We start from the raw sequence: 22,244 nt of genomic DNA on the forward strand, positions 1-22,244 counted from the left end.
GATATAGTTCAGGGTTGGACTGACCTCTTCAGAGAAGGATTTGAAGATGATAGGTGATAAGCATTAAGTAGTTTTGCTAATAATCATAAAGATATAGGTGTGTGGATTAAATAAATTATACAAATTAGATACAGTGAAAACCATCAAAGTCACACAAAAAAGTTATAGGTTGACAAAAACCAGTCTGAGTCCCTGATTTCCAAACAAAAATGAAAAAAAAAATAGGGAGATGGCTAGATGACATTAAAGGCTTATCCGTAGATTAATATTCTATAAATATTATATTATACTGTATTAGTAAAAGTAGAAATTTTTCCCAGTAGTTTCACATATAAGGTAGATTTATGGGGTATATAATTCATATTCCTTAGAGTCACTGATCTTGATGAAATGAGCTGAATATTAACAGGAGTTGATAAATTGTTCCTAAGTTGAGACTTCAATTTTCTGAATAAACTGCCTTTTATCAGGTTTATACATCAGTGAACACAGTTTGAGTATGGCTGCTGTGTGAACTAACCCCTGTGGTGGCAATGAAGGAGCCTAAGAAATGAAACTTGTCTTCCAGAAGCTTGTCATCTTATTAGGCAAGTAAGATTCTCCAGAAAAGCTGCCAAAAACACAATGAATGTCTTGGATTTTTCTTTCTTATGCCCTATCATACCTTCCTAGGGGAGGAGGTGACCTATACTGCCCTTTATTAACCCCTCATCACCCAATGATGTGGGTCAGTGACTCTCAATCAAAACAGAAAAATGAAAGAGCCAGTACAATCATCAGTTTAGGTCACAGTAGTTAATCATTCAATGATCATAAAAATCACTGTGTTTGTGTCAGTCTCTGAATGCTCTATGCAACCTCTGTGATTGGTATGAATCATTAAGACAGCTGACACGACGCTAGTCAATCGTGCTATGACCCAAACACACTGGGACCAACTCATCTGGCCATCTGCCCAATACCCATTCTTCTTCTTTTCCTTACTAACAGAACCTCAAGAGTCTAATGTGTCCTTTATGAAACACTTACCTTTCCAGGCTATTTTTTTTTTCTAACTCTTGGAATGGCCATGTAGCAAAGTTTTGGCCAATAAGATGTATCTAGCTTATTAAAGGAGATAGAACTAGCCAAAATATTATCAGTGAATTATTATTTAGAAAGATTCTAAAAGAATGTTCTGCAGAGTTTGTTGTATAATATTAGTGTTTGCCATATAATTTTTTGTCAGGCCATTTTTCCATTTGCCCTTTGTGTGTCCCTCCTTTTTCCACTTTAAATTCAGACTAGATAAGAGAAGGTCAAATATACTGAGGCTATAAGATAAAAGCTAAACAAATGGTAAGAAGGATGAGGTAGGAAGCTAGGAGCCCCCACATTTCACCCTTAATTCTGGCTGTCCATCCTTTCAAAACATTGCAATCCTAAGCAGCTGTATTAGCCCTGAAATCCTTACCACCTCTGGACTTCGGTTACGTGGGAAAAAAATACTGAGTTAACTTTGTTTAGTCTGCTTCATGCAGCTTAACAAAATTCTGACTGATACAGATTATGCATTTGGTCTTCCTACCTAGGTCTTCAGTGCCCAGCTGGACAATTTACATTCAAAGAAAATAGAAAACTGGAGAGAAAACCACCAGGCTTGTTGTTGCTAAATCCCAAACAATATCAGATGATATGAAATTAAAAGTGTTCTGCTGGTTGAATTTTCATAGACATTTTTTAAACAGCAGGACAGCTTGAAATTTAATTTTATTTACCATGTTTCTATTTAACTAGAGTGAGATTGGCTTTGTGAGAGCAGAGGGGGCCTATTACCTACATGGTGTGATTTGAGAAATAAGAAAAAACTGTGTGATTAAAAACTGTTTCCCAAGGGGCATGCTGCATTCCTGAAACTGCCACATTATGCCTGGTATTTGGTAGGGACCTAATCTATAACATTAGCAGTAAGCATTATCTGTTATCAAAAATTAAGTTTTAATTAGTTGACAAGAATACTCTAGACCAGGGGTCCACAAACTGCCTATGAAGAGCCAGATAGTGAGTATTTGCAGCTCTGTAGTCTCTGTCACAACTACTAAACTCTGCCATTGCAGCACATGAGTTTCTACAAACAACATATAAATAAATGAGCATGGTTATTTCCCAGTAAAATTTTGCTTATGGATACTGAAATGTAGATTTCATATAATTTTCATGCATGAAAAAATGGTTATCTCTTGATTTTTAAAAACTACTTAAAAATGTAAAAGTTATTCTTAACTATAAGCCATACAAAACCAGCTGGTGGGCCACTTTTGGCCCAAGGAAAGAGGGAGTATTTTGAGTAGGGGGAAGCAGTTGTTATCCCACAAGGACACTCTTAGTAAGTTTCCCTAGGATCCGGGGAATCGTGGAAGGATTATAAGGAAGGTGTGTAAAGGGTGATAAGGAACCTCTGCATCACCCCCAGCTTCTCTCTCAATCTGGTTGCTTCTCAGTATCTCACTCCAAAAGCAGTGGTAGATTTACCTGAGCTAATGGTGTTTAAGCTCTGGGGGATCTTCACTTGATCCAGCTTCCCAGGGATGAGCCCTAGCTGCATGTTCAACCTGCTCTTAGGTTTTCACAAAATTTACAAGAATAGGATAAACATATTCTGACCTGGACCAGAAAATTGTATTTTCTAGAAAGCATTTTCTAGATGATATCAAAAGCAGTCATTCTTTAGGCTGAACAGCAACATTTCAAGTAGAATTAATGAATAGGCTATTTTGATAATTTAATTAATGCTAACTGTATGAATATATTAGAAACATATTTGCATTCCTTGTAGATTTGAGATTAATACTGATATTTGCAGGGATACCATAAAATTATAAAATGCTAATGAAACAATGTTATCAATGACACACTAATTAATAAATGACATAAATTCATGACATAAATTCAAAGAGTATATAGTCACTTATATAGGCAAACTTGAAAAGCACTGAGATATTATCATCCACTGAGCAAGAAAGTCTAATGTTTTGCTCAGTTTGGCTAAAGTTTAGATAGGCTTCTTCTTGACTCTGAGTCTTACTTCCAATTTTTCTTTTTTTAATTTTTAAAGCACTTTTCTTTTCTAGGTTCCTTTTTTTTTCACAATAATAAAAGATGTTTCTCAGTTTTCACAATCAATAGGCTGACAAAAAATAAAAGATAATTACAATCACAAGCCATAACAGGAACATGATTAACTGAACAATATAAAATAGTTCCATACAATTTGGGGGGTCAAGCAGAGTGATATGGTAAGTGGAAGTGCAGACATAAACAAGTGCACGTTTTCATCCACCCAGCCAGTCTATGTCTTTGGTTGGTGCACTTAATCCATTTACATTTAAGGAAATTATTGATATTTATGAGAAGGAAATGGCAACCCATTTCAGTATTCTTGCCTGGAGAATCCCAGGGACGGAGGAGCCTGGTGGGCTGCTGTCCATGGGGTCGCACAGAGTCAGACATGACTGAAGCGACCTAGCATGCATGCATGCATTGGAGAAGGAAATGGCAACCCACTCCAGCATTCTTGCCTGGAGAATCCCAGGGATGGAGGAGCCTGGTGGGCTGCCGTCTATGCGGTCGCATAGAGTCGGACACGACTGAAGCGACTTAGCAGCAAGTAGCAGCAGCATGATCCTACTACCATTTTCTTAATTGTTCTGGGTTTATTTTCTGTAGATCTTTTCCTTCTTGTTTCCTGCCTAGAGAAGTTCCTTTAGCATTTGTTGTACAGCTGGTTTGGTGGTGTTGGATTCTCTTAACTTTTGCTTGTCTGGAAAGCTTTTCTTCATCAAATCTGAGCTAGAGTCTTGCTGGGTAGAGTACTCTTGGTTGTAGTTCTTCCCTTTCATCAATTTAAACATACTGTATGCTTCCATCAACATAAACATTCCCTCTGGTTTATAGAGTTTCTGTTGAGAAATCAGCTGATAGCCTGATGGGAGTTCTCTTGTATATTATTGATAATTTTTCCCCTTAATGCTTTTAATATTTTATCTTGGTTAACTTTTGTCAGTTTGATTACTATGTATCTTGGTCTATTCCTCCTTGGGTTTATCCTGCCTGGGACTCTCTGGGTTTCCTAGATTCAGCTGACTATTTCCTTTTCCCATGTTGGGGAAGTTTTCAGCTATTACCTCTTCAAATATTTTCTCAGGTCCTTTCTCTCTCTCTCTCTTTTTTTTTCTTTTTGCAATCTGTTTTAGACATCATGTTTTTTCTGTGTTTTTTTTTTTCTATGATTGCAAGCATTTCTTGTCATTTTATCAGAAATTTCAGGTTTCTCAGGGATTTGGAAAAGGAACACATATGTTGGACATGGCTGTGTGATCAAGGGGAAGAGCTGACTTTTTAAATTATTACATAAGTTTCAGGTGAACAGTGTTATAGTTTGACACATCTGTACATTGCATAGGGATCACCACCACAAGTCTAGTTTCCATTCGTCACCATAGAGCTGAATCCCTGCCTGATACAGATGCTCTCTTTCACCTCCAAACTTTCCTTTACAGAGTGAGCTTTCTAAGTCAGAAATTCAAACAGATTCTACATGATTCCTCAAGAATTAAGTCCAAATATCTTAGTGGGCATTAAAGGCCCTCAGTCATCTGATGTCAATCCAGCAACACAACAATCTCTTATATTTCCATCTTTTAGTCTATATATTTCCATCCTTTAGTCTATCTGCCCTCTTCGGTAGGCACACTACACACCCTTTTAACTTACTTTTGCATCTTCTCCTTGTCTTTACTTCAAAGTCCCAGGTAGTTTTCCTACTATTTCTTGGACTTTGAAAAGTACTGCTCACCCCTAATAGTACTGTTCCTTTTGGCAAGCTTCCATGAGCCTCTGAAGAGTATCAATCACTTTCTCCTCCTCAATCTCAAAGCACATTTATAAATATGAGCTCCTTTGACACCCCATTTGGGGAGTTATTTATGGTTGTTGTCACACACAGTTATCTGACTATCCTATTAGAGCATAAGACTCAGAGTACAGAGATCAACATCTCTTTCAGCCCCTCTACGACCATCATGCCTTACATGAAGTATCATATAAATATGCATTTGAATAAGTGAATAAGTAAAAGAATACATGTAATAATAAAGAATTGTTGTTGCTGTTTAGTTGCCCAATTGTGCTGGTCTCTTTGCGACCCCATGAACCGCAGCACACCTGACCTCCCTGTCCCTCACCATCTTCCAGAGTTTGCCCAAGTTCATGTTCATTCCATGAGTGATGCAGGGTATTTGTTTTGTGGGGCACTGGCTATGTCAAAGAAGGTGTCTATGCTGAAGAAAAAAAATGGGGCTAGATAAACATAAATCTTACTAATAATTTATTTGCTATTTGTGTCTTAGGATAAGGCCACCCAGGTGACTCAGTGTTAAAGAATCTGCCTGCCAGTGCAGGAGACATGGTTTTGATCCCTGGGTTGGGAAGATCCCCTGGAGAAAATGGCAAGCCATGCCAGTACTCTTGCCTGGGAAATCCCATGGACAGAGGAGCCTGGTGGGCTATAAAATACTCACTAAATAAAGTTCCTAAATTATTTTCTTCAGAGTTTAAAAACAGGCTCCCACCTAATGGAAATTCTTCTTTTTCAACTCTTGTTCTACCTATGGTGTTTTCAACACCAATGAAGATGTTTTTGTTGAATCAAATTCTTTGATCTTGACTCCCAGCAATCTTTGCACACAAGGGTGTGCTGAAAAACCATTTCTTCAAAAGAATAAAGCCTTGATTTTTAGCATTTACCAATTTTCATGATGTAAATACTCTCCATATTTCCAGTTTCAAAGATGGCTGTATTCAACAACCAGCTTGCAATATTCTTTAAAATTCAGCAATCATTGTCTGTCAGCAGGCACAAACTAGCTCTAGGACATCACTATCTTACACTCAATTTTCAACAATCCTCTCCTAGATATGGAAGATGGCTCTTCTCTAATGGCTCAGCAGGTAAGGAATGCAGGAGACAGGTTGGGAAGGTTCCCTGGAGGAAGGCATGGCAACCCCCTCCAGTATTCTTGCCTAGAGAACTCCCATGGAGAGAGGAGCCTAGAGGGCTACCATCCATGGGGTTGCAAAGAGTCAGACACAACTGAGAGACTAAGCACAGCAGCAGCATTATTCTTCTACCCAAATCCTTTGTCTCTGTCACTATCATGATTCCATTTATCAAACCTAGATTCCACAGTGAGTCACTTCAACTTTTTTTGATTGCCTAAACCTTCCATTGCCTCTTTTTTTTTGGCAAAATTTCAGCCTTATGCTGAATCTGTTACTACATCAGAATCTGCATGCTGAGAAATTCTGAGGAAAATGCACAGCCACATGAATTATTATGACAACAGAGTTATGCTTCCTGATGCCAAAGGAGACCTTCCGCTTTACTAGGAACTTGTCTTACGAGGCCCCGAGGCATTGTCTTTCTATTCCCTTCAGGAGCTTAACCAAACCTTTTCCAGCCACCTCCAGTTTGCACTTCTCTATCATAGGCCTTATCTTATACCTGGACATTTCTTGACCTGTAGACAATCAGAGAAGATTAGGAAATGCTGTAATGTAATGTAATTAGGGAAATGTTGACTTCATCAAATTTTCACTCCTATATCAAAAACTTAGCATTCTCTGCAAGGACTGACACAACATTCCCTCAAATTTCAGAGCAGAATTTATCCTTTTTTTCAATTTCAAAGAATGTTCCTCCTTCAGTCCTCTTGACCACGTTTACTTCTTTGTCCTCTGGAATGTGATGGAATCACTTATGCTCCATCTGATAAATTTGCAACATCACTTTGCAGCTAGTTCCTGTCCTAACAATGTATACATATGTTCAGTGTATCTCAGTAGTGAGTAGCAGTAGTGTAGTCACTCAGTCATGTCTGACTCTTTGCGACCCCATGGACTATAGCCCACCAGGCTCCTCCATCCATGGGATTCTCCAGGCAAGAGTACTGGAGGGGTTGCCATTGCCTTCTCCAGGGGATCTTCCCAACTCAGGGACCAAACCCAGGTCTCCCACATTGTAGGCGTCTGAGCCACCAGGGAAGTCAGTGTATCTTATTAAACACTAAAAACTCCTGTTCTACCAGACAGTAAAAATAACATTTTTTAAAAATGATAAAGCCTTTCAATCTTAACCAATCTCTCTCACCATTTCATTCAAGTTGCTTAACAGATTAGTCTCAATTTCCTCACACATTTTCTCTATTTTTTCATTATTATAAATTAAAAATATAATATAGAAAAATGTACAATTTTAATATAAAGATGAATACAACCCCCCCCCCCACCAACCACACACACACCAAAAAAAAAAAAAAAAAAAAATTAGCTCTTTCCTACCAAGTGGTTGCACCATTGGCATTTTGGTACATTTTCTTTCAGGGTTGTTTCTAAACCAGTAACTATGTATGTACATATACGTACGTGTGTGTGTTTTCAGTGCTAGAATTAGAGTATATACAGAGTTTTGTATGTATATGTTTTTATTTGCAATTAGTTCATGGGCATTGCTCAGTTATATAAACGTTCCTTTAAAAACTTGATTTTTAAGTTACTGAAAGTAAAAAAAAAAACTTGATTCTTTAAATGATTGCATTATATTTTAGGGACTAAACAAACCCTAATTTATACCACTATTCATACACACCATTCACTGAGGATTTCTAAGAAATTAGGCTTTAATCTCAACCACTTCACTTAGCAATGACCTCCTAACTGCCAAACCTCATTTCTTTCTGGATCTTACTTAGACTTTTTGCAACAGTTGACAAAGCAATACACTCCTCTTTTCTTAAAGTATTTTTACCTTGTCTTTCATAATGTCAGGTTTTTATTATCTTTTTTACCCAATTTGTCTAACAATTTTTCTCAGTGAACTTTGCTTGCCTCTCCTCTTCACACACATGTGTTCTATAGTTTTCACTTTATTCATCTAAACCATGACTTTAACTAGCACTGCACACAAAAAATCTGGATTTGGAAGAGTAGTGATTTTCTTTTCTTAAATATATGTTTGCTTTACAATCCTTATAGGTAAGAAATCTTTTCCACTCTTTTTTTCTTTAAGATTAAATGTGTCTAGATTACACCTTTGGGCAAGATAAAAAGGGGGCTCTATAATGGTGTTTCAATCTGAGTCACAACTGACAGTATCAGCTTCAGAAATCAGATTAATAAGAACTTCAGGCCAAGTGGATTCAGGGAATGTTATACTTTTGTATATGTATTCTCCTGAGCAAAGTGGATTCTTTTCAATAGGTAGAGAAAAATCTAGCCAAACCTATGTATCAAATCACCAAGTTATCAAGATGTAGTCTGAAAAAAGACGTCTTATTTGACCATCTTCTATAAATTATTTGATTTACAAAATGAAATTTTTAATAATTATGTTGCCACTAGAACACTACAAAGTAGTGAAATCAATTTGGCTCCTCTTCTTTGGGTCAGCGTGAAGCATGCTATCTCATTTTCCTCCAGGTAGTTTTTACAGTGGAAATTAATCATATAAATGCAGTTTTTTCTCAGAGGTAGACGGGCTCAGTGTTCCACAAGACTGGCTTATTCTCTACAGTATACCCAGGCATAATATTAAAAGCAAAACAATTTCATAACACCAAATGCTTTATGTTACAGGTCAAATCCCAAGACAATGAATATTGTTATCAAGATGAGGTTTTTTATAACAAAAACTGTTCTGTGATGTGGTAATGGCCATAACAGTATTTTGTTGAGCTGGTTAGGGAATTTTCTTTGGTGCCAGCTCTTACAAGAGTCAATCTGTCTAACAAAAGTAGCTGATGTTGTATTGTATATACTGTAGGTAATCAGGAGAGATGAACTCTTCATACCTCATATTTGGAGAGAGCTTTGAAGTCTTAAAAACTAGTTTATCTTTTACTTCATTTGATTTCCATATTAAACTTGAGAAACATGTTAGAACAAAACTTTCTATCCTCACTGAATGTACTGAGATATTGAGGCTTAAATGACTGAACTGACTTGCTAAATTTGAATACATACTCAAACTCCATGACTCCTAACCCAGAAAGTGTCCTCTTCTATTAGTATTTATTTTTATCTGTCAATAAATAATAATTACCTTTTCCTTTAATTCATTCCAACTGATCTCACACATTTCCCACACACTTTCTTTTAGATGTAAAGGACAAGGAAAGAGTAGCCTTAGTAGTGCTTTACAACCTTTTATTTGTTAGGTCTCTTTTGTTCCTACTCTGTGACACATACCTCAAAATTTGACTTCTAACAACAAAATCAGTAATAAAAATCTATTCAGTGAACCAATTTGGAAGTACAGTGAGAAGAGAAACTATGGTGTCATGGAAACCACTTTCCTACAATGGATCTTAGTTTCCTCCACAAACAAATGTGTATAGAACTACTTGTCTTACATGGTTATTGAGAGAGAGCTACTGCCTACCAAAGGCCCTCGTGAAAATCTGGGGACTATTTCAGGCATCTTTCCCTTCCCCTCACTGTTCACATGCCTAAAGACACAAAGAACTGTTGATTCTATGCTCTGAAAAGCTCTGGAATTTTTCTTTCCAATTCCATCTCCACCAACTCTCAGTTTAGATCTTCATCACTTTACTGGGATTACCATAAATTTATATCTTATTTCTGATCCTGTCAATTTCAATTTCATTATGCTTATAGAGAATGGGTTCCAGCGTCAGATACAACGGATAAATACTTGAGACTCCTTAGGATTCTGCATTTTTACTTTTCAACATGTTATTAAATGCATTTGAATATATCACGTGGACAGTCTTAATTAGGTACAGATAGTTTTCTCAGTCTCTTTATACACCTAACACTTTTTCATTTTCACTTAGATAATATGTCCTTATCCATTAGTACCAGTAGAAATCCATAAGAAGTGTAAATGGAGCCCAAAAGGCTCTAGAGAAGCCAACTGAGCTCACATTTACCGGGGAACACTATCTGAAAATTTGCATACATGGGGAAGTTTCCTATAAACTCTACTACTCTATTATAAAATATGTTTTCCTCCATTGGAAAAGCCATTACATATATGAAGATTTAATCTAATGAAGATGCCTACTGACTGTCAAACTTTAAACTTTAATCTATCATACTAAGAGACAAGGGCTTCCCAGTGACTCAGTGGTAAAGAATCCACCTCCCAATGCAGGAGACTCCGCTTCGATTCCTGGGTCAGGAAGATCTTCTGGAGAAGGAAATGGCAAGCCACTCAAGTGTTCTTGTCTGGGAAATCCCATGGACAGAGGAACCTGGTGGGCTACAGCTCACGGGGTCACAAAGAATTGGATACAACTGAGCGAATGAGCATGCACTAAGATTCTTCCTAAGATGTATATTGTGCAGCAACATTCTAAGATATGTGGAATCCAAAACTCCTTGAAAATCTAACTCTAATAAGTTATGAGAAATTTTTAGTTCAAAATATAACACTTACTCCGAAGTTGGTAGCAGCAAATCGATCTGAGGCAGAAACTTGCACATTTGTTGAAATGGTTGTGTGAGCATAGAAAGCGTTTATATTTGCCAGCAAGGTGCTCATTACAGCAGGGACACCAGGGCACATGTATTTAGAAGACAGACAGGAAAAATGCCTGTAAGGCAAAAAACATTAAGCACTTTAAAAACAGAACCTAATTAATTCACATAGAAACATATCCTGTAACATCAGCAATTAAACAATTCCTCGACTATATCTGTGAAAAGGAGAGAAAACTCTTACAATCCCTAAGTGAAAGATAATGCAATTCCAGCCTTTTAAAAATTTCTCATTCACAAATGTAAAGTGGTTTATTTAGAATGTGATTTGTCACAGGGACATGTGCATAATTTCTTTCAACTGGAGAGTGCTGTGTGTACACACACAAAGTGCTATTTCCAGTGGAATCTCACACTGTCGAAAAGCAATCATCCAGGAGCCTATCATCTCTGGCAACTCTGACCTTAATGATTTTAGTTCCTGGAGTGCTGTATTACAACCAGAATGTTCTTGCACACTTGCATTCTTCTCACGTCAATAAGGTAAACAGGAGGCCCTCCTTTCCCTCCTTTCATTGCACAATGATTAAACAAGTCAACTTAACATCTGACCTGAGTCCAGTCTGTGAGCTTTTGTCATTAAGGAGTAGTTTCCACAAGCAGTTTTATTTTCTGAGATTTTGCTAAATCCTGGATTTAATTAAGCAAACAAATGAACAGTGAAGACAAATTAAATTATGCCAGCTTTATGCTTAAAGATCATTTCTTTTAAACCTTGAATAATAGTATCATTTAAGACATCAGAAGCATCAAGTGTTCAATTCTGTTACTTCTCTCAGGAAAACCTATTTCATTTGAATTCTAACAAAAGACTTAAAAATTGAAAGCACAGCTTGTGATAAGTGAAAAGATAACACATCCATGGAATAAAGAAATTTTCAGTACATAATCTGATCCCATTTTGCCCTCATCTCTTAGTAATTTGTCTACCACTTAGGCATCTCTGAATTTTGAGAGAAAAAACTGTTAGGACTCAGTTCTTGATGAATGAGAGAGAAGAAAGAGAAGCGGTTACATTCCAAGTCTTTAGTTTGGATGACTAGGTGAATGATGCTTCTGCCAAGTGAGCCTAGAGCTAGAAAGAAGAAAGGGAATTAAGGTGGGGATTATGCATTCAGTTGAGTTTAAGGCACCTGTAGAGCTTTCACGTAAGAACGTCCACCAGGTTTTTGGAGACCTGGGCTGAATACTTCAATCTGGGGATCACTTCAAAACCATGAGAATGGATAAGGTTATCCAGGGAAATCAAGTAGAATGAACAGTGTCAGGAAATGGAACCTGGGAAATACCAACATATAGTGAACCCTGGAGATTAGTAGTGAACCCAGAGAATAGTATACCCTGGAGATTAAATAGGAAGAAAAATAAGTGAATTCTAGGGCTGAGATAAAATTTAAAATGATAGGTTAAAGGAAAGTTAGGCCAGTGGAATTAGGGAACCCATGGAATAGGAGATTTGAAGGGTTAAGGATGACTGATGCTGATAGGTGCATTGAAAGAGCCTTTGGTTCAGTTCAGTCACTCAGTCGTGTCTGACTCTTTGCTAAGAATCTAAAATAACTATTGGACTTGACAAACAAACATCGTGTGACTGTAACAAAATCAATGTTAGTGGAGTGACTGGGGGTTGCATCAATAGGAAAGAGGATGGAAAGTGAGAAAGTAGCAGAAAATGATCAAGGAAAAATGGATCGAGATCTTTAGCTAAGGAGTTTATGGAGTTGGCTGAAATTCCTGCAGCGGGAAGTGATACCATCAGGTGACTCTGGGAAGATGACTCTGAAGTGTAAAGATGGATTCAAAAGAGTAGGTATTGGAAGCAGAAAAACAACGTAGGGGATGTAGAAGCAAAAAATGACCTTTCTTCCCTGAATTCAATATGACTAAGCACTTCACATACCATAGTCAGAAGGAACAAAATATTTTGCACCTTGAGATAATCTAAAAATCACACTGTTTCTTATCTCCCAAATGTAAAAACCTCAAATATTTCTCTAAAATCTGAATTTCCTAACAAAACAACTGTGAACTGGAGTTTAGCCATGATATATCTGAAAATGTATAGTGACCTCTGGAAGTATGGATACCAGGTGGAAAGCTGCTGTTTCTGCCAAGAATAGCACAAGAACACCATGTAAACCAGGTAGCCATAGGAATGCTATGTTTGTTTTGTTTTTCCAGTGCTTCTAAAGTCTCATTCCCCCTCTGTACTTGTTGTAATCAAATAGATTTTCCTTTTCTGATTTTTTTTCTCCCTAAGGTCACAGAGCAAGTAAGATAATTAAGGATTAGAGTTCAGGCAATGCAAGTTCAGAAGCATCTCTCTTAACCACCAGGGTGACCTCTTAATTTATTCTCCCTCCCTAATATTATATATTATATATTGTGTATGTATCTGTTGCTTCCAGAACACTTAGTTGTCATTTCATCCAGCTCACCTCTAGCATAGTGTTTTCTTGTACACAGGAGTTGGTCATTAAGTGTTTAATGAAACCAGTTGAAAGCAGTATGAGTTACCGGTATTTAAGGAGAGTTAGAGTATAGGATGTGTGCTTGGTTACTCTGAGTATGACAGTTTATTACAACATCCAACTGATCCGTGAACACTGAGTGGAAGTGCATAGCAGTTAATGCCATAATGATCACAACTCTGAAGGTGAATTGTATTCTGCTTATAATTGGTACCCTGAGAGCAGTATTTTAAATTTTCCTGAGCATCAGGCATGCATTCATCTTAGTGACCTGACAGAAATATTTTACCTCCTGATTCAAATGTAACTGAGATGATTTGTGGGGTATGATGGGAGGTAGCCAGCTGTACATGATCTATTCTGCTCTCCTGTAGAAATAGCCACAAACCCCAAAAAAGGATGTGAAATCATACCAGTGCTACAAATCAGGTGTGGCAATCAAAGCTCTTCCTATATCTGGGAGGGATTTTGCCTAAGCTTATAGCAGTTGAATAGACTGAGAGATATTCAGTGAGTAACTAGTGGCTAAACTCTTAAACTGTTAACCTGACTAAGGAAGAAATGGGAGGGTATTTCTAGGAACCATACACTGTTACAACCCCCACATCAGAAATGTGAGCCCTAGGCTGCTGGCCAGCAAGGCTGCTATTCACTTTCCTATTCCATGGTGAATGGCCTCCCAGGGCAGTGAAGTTGACTCTTGTTTCCCACACCTTCTCAGTCTATACCATTAAAGAGTACACAACTCCCAAGACTACAACACAGCCTGCACAACAGGGGACGGGCAATGAGATTTGAAGCTACTTAGAAGAAAGGGCTGGAAAAACACGGAGAATAGTATACCCTGGAGATTAAATACAGCCTTTGATGTTATGCTCTAGCAAGACAAGAATTCACAGGTTGTTTACATTATCCAGAAAAGGCATCTGGCTCTTCCACAGAGCCCACCGATAAGGGCACGTAAAAATCTTTGCTCAATCTAAAAGCACATGGCATTTGAATAAAGTCATAGCACAGAGGGAACATTTTTGAAAAATCACTTACCATTATAGGATCTGCAAGTGAATACTGGTAGCACCCTGGTGGTTTACAAATATGGATTTGGAGTCAAAGGATCCCGTAAGTTGCCAAACAAGCAGGATGCAAACATCCATGCATGTTATTATCGCAACATACACATGTGAGCACACACACTTAAACAGCAAAAATAACTAAGAACTTGGTAGGAAATACTGTTAACTAAAATGGTCAAAATGTTGTCTCTGGGTGGTGCTACATATTTTTTGTAATTAAAAAACATATCTTTTGTTTTTAGAAACACTTTACCATTAGCATGTTTTATTGCCCTAACTGGAAAAATATAATACATACATATTTTAAATGTTAATTCAACTTTTGCTCTATTGTTGATTTTTATAAGTCTTTATGTAACTTTTAGCACAAGCTGGAATCAAGATTGCTGGGAGAAATATCAATAACCTCAGATATGCAGATGACACCTAACCTTATGGCAGAAAGTGAAGAGGAGCTAAAAAGCCTCTTGATGAAAGTGAAAGAGGAGAGTGAAAAAGTTGGCTTAAAGCTCAACATTCAGAAAACGAAGATCATGGCATCTGGTCCCATCATTTCATGGGAAATAGATGGCGAAACAGTAGAAACAGTGTCAGACTTTATTTTGGGGGGCTCCAAAATCACTGCAGATGGTGACTGCAGCCATGAAATTAAAAGACACTTACTCCTTGGAAGAAAAGTTATGACCATCCTAGACAGCATATTCAAGAGCAGAGACATTACTTTGCCGACTAAGGTCCGTCTAGTCAAGGCTATAGTTTTTCCTGTGGTCATGTATGGATGTGAGAGTTGGACTGTGAAGAAGGCTGAGTGCCGAAGAATTGATGCTTCTGAACTGTAGTGCTGGAGAAGACTCTTGAGGGTCCCTTGGACTGCAAGGAGATCCAACCAGTCCATTCTGAAGGAGATCAACCCTGGGATTTCTTTGGAAGGAATGATGCTTAAGCTGAAGCTCCAGTACTTTGGCCACCTCATGCGAAGAGTTGACTCATTGGAAAAGACTCTGATGCTGGGAGGGATTGGGGGCAGGAGGAGAAGGGGATGACCCAGGATGAGATGGCTGGATGGCATCGCAGACTCGATGGACGTGAGTCTGAGTGAACTCCGGGAGATGGTGATGGACAGGGAGGCCTGGCGTGCTGCGATTCATGGAGTCACAAAGAGTCAGACACGACTGAGCGACTGAACTGAACTGAACTTTTAGCACCAATAAGAAACAAAGTAATACAACTCCTTTTAAATTTTGTTTGACTAAGCTTAACTTTTCTTTATATTTTTCTTTTTTTAATAAAAGAGTAAAACTTTTCAAGTATACAATGTAAAACTGCATAACCTATATTATACTTTACAGTATCATTAAATAAGGTTTTTATGGATGAAGTTAAACAAATCATCCATAAAACAATCTTTTGTTTCAAAATGTAGCATAGACCTAATTTCTGATTGAGTAAATGCAAAAAAATACTATAAAATTACTAAGAAATAGAAGTGAGTTTTATAATAAAATATATTACTTGGAGAACAGGATTCACACACACAGTACCATGTATAATAATATAGATAACTAATAAGGACCTACTGTATAGCACAGTGAACTGTACTCAGTACTTGGAAAAGAATCTAAAAAAGAGTAGATGTATGGCTATGAATAACAGATTCACTTTGCTGTACACCTGAAATTAACATCATTGTAAATTGTACCCCAATAAAAATTTAAAAATATCAAGAATTAATTTTAAAGATAGTAATAAAATGATGTCTCATAATTTTGAATGGAAAATATAGGGATGAAAATGGTAAAGATGTGAAAAATCAAAGGGCAAAGAGGAAAAGTTAACATTTCACTAAATAATACTGTTCATCCTGTTAGATTTTTATACCAGTTTCAATATCAAATTAGCATTACTATGGTGCTCTTCTTGTCAGTTGGTTAAAATTACAAACAACAAAATTTTTGTTGTTTGTTATACAGAAAATAGATCAAAGTCATAAATATGACCCTCCTAAATTTGGTCAGAATTTCATTGAACATGTCTCAATATACCCAACAATTAAAGATACAACACTTAAAAAGAAGTTGTCACCTTTTGGAATTTATATTAAAATGTTCTTCAGAACTAGTGACTCAGGAATTAAACAATCAGTTGGACTACCAGGATTAAAAGTTTAAGCATTTGATATTAACTAAAAATGAAATGCTGACGCTGAAACCCAGAAAGAGAATTTCCAAGTCACTCTAAGAAATATAATATTTTACCTAGCTGGTAAAAATACCTGTACTTCTTTAGAAACTATGACTATGAGTACAGTAAGTTAAACACAGTAGCTGTTGGTATCAAAACAATGATCTATACTGAACTTCCGTTTTCACCTTCAGTTTTAACCCTAATTGATAAATGGTTAGGCAGCCAATATCATATAGGTAGTAGTATGCATCAAAGTATAATTTTTAGATGAGCAAAAGACAAAAATAAAAAAGAGATGAACTTCAAAGAAGTAAAGATATTCATTAGGGTAATGGCCACCTTTCTAAGAAATCTTGCAGGAATAGTCAACAAAAAGCTTTTTATTTTTTTTCGGTATGTGGAGGAAAGTGGTTGGGCTAGGGAGGGATAATCAGTGGCCAATTAAGAGTTATAGGTATCATGGTGTAGAGATGATTCATTCTAAACCTAGCTCAGGCTGTGATCTCAGAAAAGTAACTTTCACACTTGTAGATTCAGTCAATCCATCTGTAAAATCAAAAGGCTATGAGAAGATCTAATTCTTACAGTCTCTAATGTGCTATGAATCTCTGAATACAGAGAACACATCCAGCCAAGTCATACACATTATTTTCCCTACCAACAACATTTGATTCATCAGCACGAATGGATAGTTGAGATGGCCAGGAAGTAGGGGACAGGGGAGTTATATTGGGGCATCCTTTGCACTTGGAGAGTTTTCAGCTAACAGACTTCTACATGGTCTTCAATTTGGCAGTATTTGCCTCTCAGTTTGTGTGTGCCCATTCTTTATGCAGGGTTACTGACAAGGAAAACTTTCTTGCCTCTAATCATTGCCAAGTCTATGCCTCAACCACTAATGCCAAAGAAGTTGAGGTTGAATGGTTCTATGAAGACCTACAAGGTCTTCTAGGACTAATGCCAAAAGAAAAGAAAGAGATGTCCTTTTCATCATAGGGGACTGGAATGCAAAAGTAGGAAGTCAAGAGATACCTGGAAGAACAAGCAGTTTGGCCTTGGATTTCAGAATGAAGCAGGGCAAAGATTAACAGAGTTGTGCCAAGAGAATGCACTGGTCAGAGCAAACACCCTCTTCCAACAACATAAGAGATGACTGCACACATGGACATCACCAGATGGTCAATATTGAAATCAGACTGATGATATTCTTTACAAAGATGGAGAAGTTCCATATATTCAGCAAAAACAAGATGGGGAGCTGATGGTGGTTTAGATCATGAGGTCCTTATTGCAAAATTCAGAATTAAATTGAAGAAAGTAGGGAAAACCACTAGGCTATTCAAGTATGACCTAAATCAAATCCCTCATATAGTGCAGGTGAAAAATAGATTCAAGAGATTAGATCTTACAGATAGAGTACCTGAAGAACTATGGATGGAGATTCATAACATTGTATAAGAGGCAGTGATCAAAAACATCCCCAAGAAGAAGAAATGAAACAAGGCAAAATGGTTGTCTGAGGAGGCCTTACAAAGAGCTGAGAAAAGAAGAGAAGCAAAAGGCAAAGGAGAAAATGAAATATATACCCAGCTGAATGCAGAGTTCCAAAGAATAGCAAGGAGAGATAAGAAAACCTTTTTATGTGAACAATGCAATGAAATAAAGGAAAACAATAGAATGGCAAAGACTATAAATCTCTTTAAGAAAATTAGAGATATCAAGGGAGCATTTCATGAAAAAAATGGGCACAATAAAGGACAGAAATGGTATGGACCTAACGGAAGCAGGAGATATTAAGAAGAGGTAGCAAGAATACACAGAAGAACTGTACATAAAAGGTCTTAATGACCTGGATAACCAAAATGGCGTGATCACTCATCTAGAGCCAGACATCTTTGAGTGTGAAGTCAAATGGGCCTTAGGAAGGACTACTAAGAACAAAGCTAGTGAAAGTGATGGAATTCCAGCTGAATCATTTCAAATCCTAAATGGTGATGCTGTTAAAGTATTGCACTCAATATGCCAGCCAATTTAGAAAACTCAGCAATGGCCACAGGACTGGAAAAGGTCAGTTTTCATTCCAATCTCAAAGATAGCAATGCAAAAGAACATTCAAACTACTGTACAACTGTGCTCATTTCACATGTTAGCAAGATAAAGCTCAAAATCCTCCAAGCTAGGCTTCAAAAGTATGTGAACTGAGAATTTCCACATGTACAGCCTGAATTAAGAAAAGGCAGAGGAACCTGGGATCAAATTGCCACCATCTCTTGGATCATAGAAAAAAGAGGGGAATTCCAGAAAAAAAAAAAAAACTACTTTATTGACTACACTAAAGCCCTTTGACTGTGTGGATCATAACAAACGGGAAAATTAACCAAAAGCTGGGAATACCAGATCACCTTACTTGGCTCCTGAGAAATCTGTATGCAGGCCAGGAAGCAACAGTTATAACTGCATATGGAACAATGGATTGGTTCAAAACTGGGAGAGGAATAGGTTAAGGCTGTATATTGTCACCCTGCTTATTTAACTTACATGCGGAGTACATCATGAGAAATGCTGGGCTGGATGAAGCACAAGCTGGAGTCAAGATTTCTGGGAGAAATAGCAATAATCTCAGATATGCAGATGACATCACCCTAATGCCTGAAAGCAAAAATTTTGTAACTAAAGAACCTCTTGATAAAGGTGAAAGAGGAGAGTGAAAAAGCTGGCTTTAAACTTGACATTCAGAAAACTAAGACCATTGCATCAGGTCCCATCACTTCATGGCAAACAGATGGGGGAAAATGGAAACAGGGATAGACTTTATTTTTGTGGGCTCCAAAAACACTGCAGATGGTGACTGCAGCCATGAAATAAAAAGACGCTTGCTTCTTAGAAGAAAAGCTATGACCAACCTAGACAGCATATTAAAAAGCAGAGGCATTACTTTGCCTACAAAGGTCCCTTTTGTCAAAGCCATGGTTTTTCCAGTAGTCATGTATGGCTGTAAGGGTTGAACCATCAAGAAGACCGAGTGCCAAAGTTGATGCTTTTGAAATGTGGTGTTGGAGAAGATTCTTGCGAGTCCATTGGACAGCAAGGAAATCAAACCAGTCAACCCTAAAGGAAATCAGTCCTGAACATTCATTGGAAGGACTAAAACTGAAGATCCAATACTTTGGCCACCTGATTTGAACAGCCGACTCAAGACCTTGATGCTGGGAATGACTGAAGGCAGGAGAAGGAGGAGATGACAGAGGATGAGATGGTTCAATAGTATCACTGCCTCAATGGACATTAGTTTGAGCAAACTCAGGGAGATAGTGAAGGACAGGGAAGCCTGGTGTGCTGCAGGCCATGGGGTCCCAAAGAATCAGACAACTGAGTGATGGAACAACCACCACCATTGCCTTGAAAATCATTTCCTTTTAAGGCTGTGATTCTAATACTACAGAAATTATTTCCAGGGGGAGGAGGAAGAGCGGGAACAGGATTATAGGCACAATCAGCAATTTAAAATGACAGTATAAACAGTGCTGCGATGAACATTGGGGAACATGTGTATACCTGTGGCGGAGTCATGTTGATGTATGGCAAAATGAATACAATAAAATAATTAACCTCTAATTAAAATAAATAAATTTATATTAAAAAAAGAAAAAATAAATAAAATAAAATGACAGCATATCTCTACAGCAAATCACTCCCTCAAACAGCCCATCTTCAAATAATATAGGTCAAAATTACTACTGAGTAATATCTCAAAATGTTTAACATTTCCCCAGGAAGACATGATTTAGAAACAATGGATTAATAATCCTAAAAAGACTTCACTGCTTTTGTAAGAAAATGGGTTTAGTGTCAAACCAGTTTAACAAATGGAATTTCAATGCTGTGGGGAAAGTTAAAAGTCGCAAACTCCAAAACGATGCTTAAATTGCTTATAATGAGATAGATACTGGTATTTTTCCAGTTGACACAACTGTTACAACACTATCAACCATTCAAAATACTATTGAGAAAATATTAGGAAATTGTTGTTGTTTACTTGCTAAATCATGTGCAACCCTTTTGCAACCTCTTGGATTTGCAACAGTTGGTCGCTGTTTCCTTCTCCAGGGGATCTTCCTGACAGGGATTTCAAATAGTAAATCTGGATTCAGCTCACTTGCTATTGTTTTGATGAAAATAAGACAATCATCTAACTCACCTGTCTTTTTATTGACAACTGTCCTTAATCACAGGCTTACTTGTTGACTCAGCAGTAAAGAAACTGCCTGTAATGCATTAGACCAGAGCTTGATCCCTGGGTCCCGAAGGTGCCCTGGAGGAGGGAATGGCAACCACTGCAGTATTCTTGCCTGGGAAATCCCATAGACAGACAAGCCTGGTGGGCTACAGTCCATAGGGTCTCAAAGAGTCAGACATGACTGAGTATGGACAAGGAGCATAGCATAGTCCCTAATCACACCCATCTTATGGATTCAAAGAATGGGAAATGCTTTTGATAGAAAAGATTGAAAAATCAATTATGAAAATTTGAGCAGAATGATTGGAAGGAAGCACCAAAATGCAGTGATTCTTAGAGTCTTTGAAGAGATTTCAGAGGAGCAATATAAGACAAAAGGAATAGACAAAAGACAGACGAAAGGAAGTGTGTATCAGTCACTTAGTCACGTCCCACTCTTTGCGACTCTATGGACTGTAGTCTGCCAGCTCCCCTAGCCATGGAATTCTCCAAGGATGAATACTGGTGTGGGTTGCCATTTCCTTCTCCAGGGGATTTTCCCAACCCAGGGATTGAATCCAAGTCTCCTGCATTGTAGGCAGATTGTTTACCATCTGAGGTACCAGGGAAGATGAAAGGAAAGACTACCTATATTCCTAATGTTAGAAATACACTGAAATACACTAAAATAATATTCATGGGCTCCCAGGTGGTGCTAGTGGTAAAGAACCTTCCTGCCAATCCAGGAGATGTAAGAGATGTGGGTTTGATTCATGGGTTAGGAAGATTCCCTGGAGGAGGGCATGGCAACAACCCACTCCAGTATTTTTGTGTGGAGAATCTGAGAGAGAGAGAAGCCTGGTGCGCTATAGTCCATAAGGTTGCAAAAAGTCAGACACAACTGAAGCAACTTAGCATGCATGCAAAATAATACCTATCACATTTGCTCTTAAAAATTCAGCCTAGCATGCATTTCAACGATTTTACTCATCATTATCAGTAATGAGGAGCTCAAACCTTTAAAGATCACTTCTCCTTTGGCCAAAAGCATCATAGCTTTTCATAAATAGTATGGATTTCTTGAGCTCAATTATGGACAGTTTGAGTACCAGGCCAGTGGGGAGGGACAGGAAAGTATGAAATGCATACGGTTTAGAGGAATGATGGAAGTTGAAGAGTAAGTAAGCATGACAGCCTCATGCTGCCTGCCTCTCAGCTTTATCCGAAACCTTTCCTCATCTGTGCCTGGAATGGTCCCTCCATGCGTACTCACTTGAAGCACACAATCACGCCTTCATTATACTGTCTTGTTATTAAGTAATTTATTCTTCCTCTTCTCCCTCACAGGGGATGAAGTGATATTGCCATATTTCCACTGTTCTGTACAAGTCTTTGCACTTAGATGCTCAGAGAGTGTATCAGATAATGAATTACATCTTCTGGAAAGTGGCTTCATGAGAAACTGGACCTTAATTTCTTGCTTGCTGATATATTCTCAGTGCCTAGAAAACTTTTGGCATATAATAGGCACTCAATAAATATTTTTTAAATGAATCGATGATTCAATTAAGCAGCACTCTCTTTAGAAAGCATGTATACTATCATGTAAGAATCGAATCACCAGTCTATGTCTGACGCAGGATACAGCATGCTTGGGGCTGGTGCATGGGGATGACCCAGAGAGATGTTATGGGGAGGGAGGTG

At 37.7% G+C, this 22,244-nt stretch overlaps 1 protein-coding gene across 1 annotated transcript in view; it reads right to left on the reverse strand.

Annotated features, from left to right (window-relative positions):
• UNC13C (unc-13 homolog C) overlaps window positions 1-22,244 on the reverse strand; it is a 706,632-nt gene that overhangs the window by 302,838 nt on the left and 381,550 nt on the right. The window contains exon 16 of the mRNA XM_060417920.1: window positions 10,496-10,652. Within this exon, the coding sequence (XP_060273903.1) occupies window positions 10,496-10,652 (157 nt within the window). The remainder of the gene's footprint in view (window positions 1-10,495; window positions 10,653-22,244) is intronic.

The sequence above is a fragment of the Ovis aries genome, chromosome 7 (genome assembly GCF_016772045.2).
Source record: "Ovis aries strain OAR_USU_Benz2616 breed Rambouillet chromosome 7, ARS-UI_Ramb_v3.0, whole genome shotgun sequence".
Taxonomy (NCBI): Eukaryota; Metazoa; Chordata; class Mammalia; order Artiodactyla; family Bovidae; genus Ovis; species Ovis aries.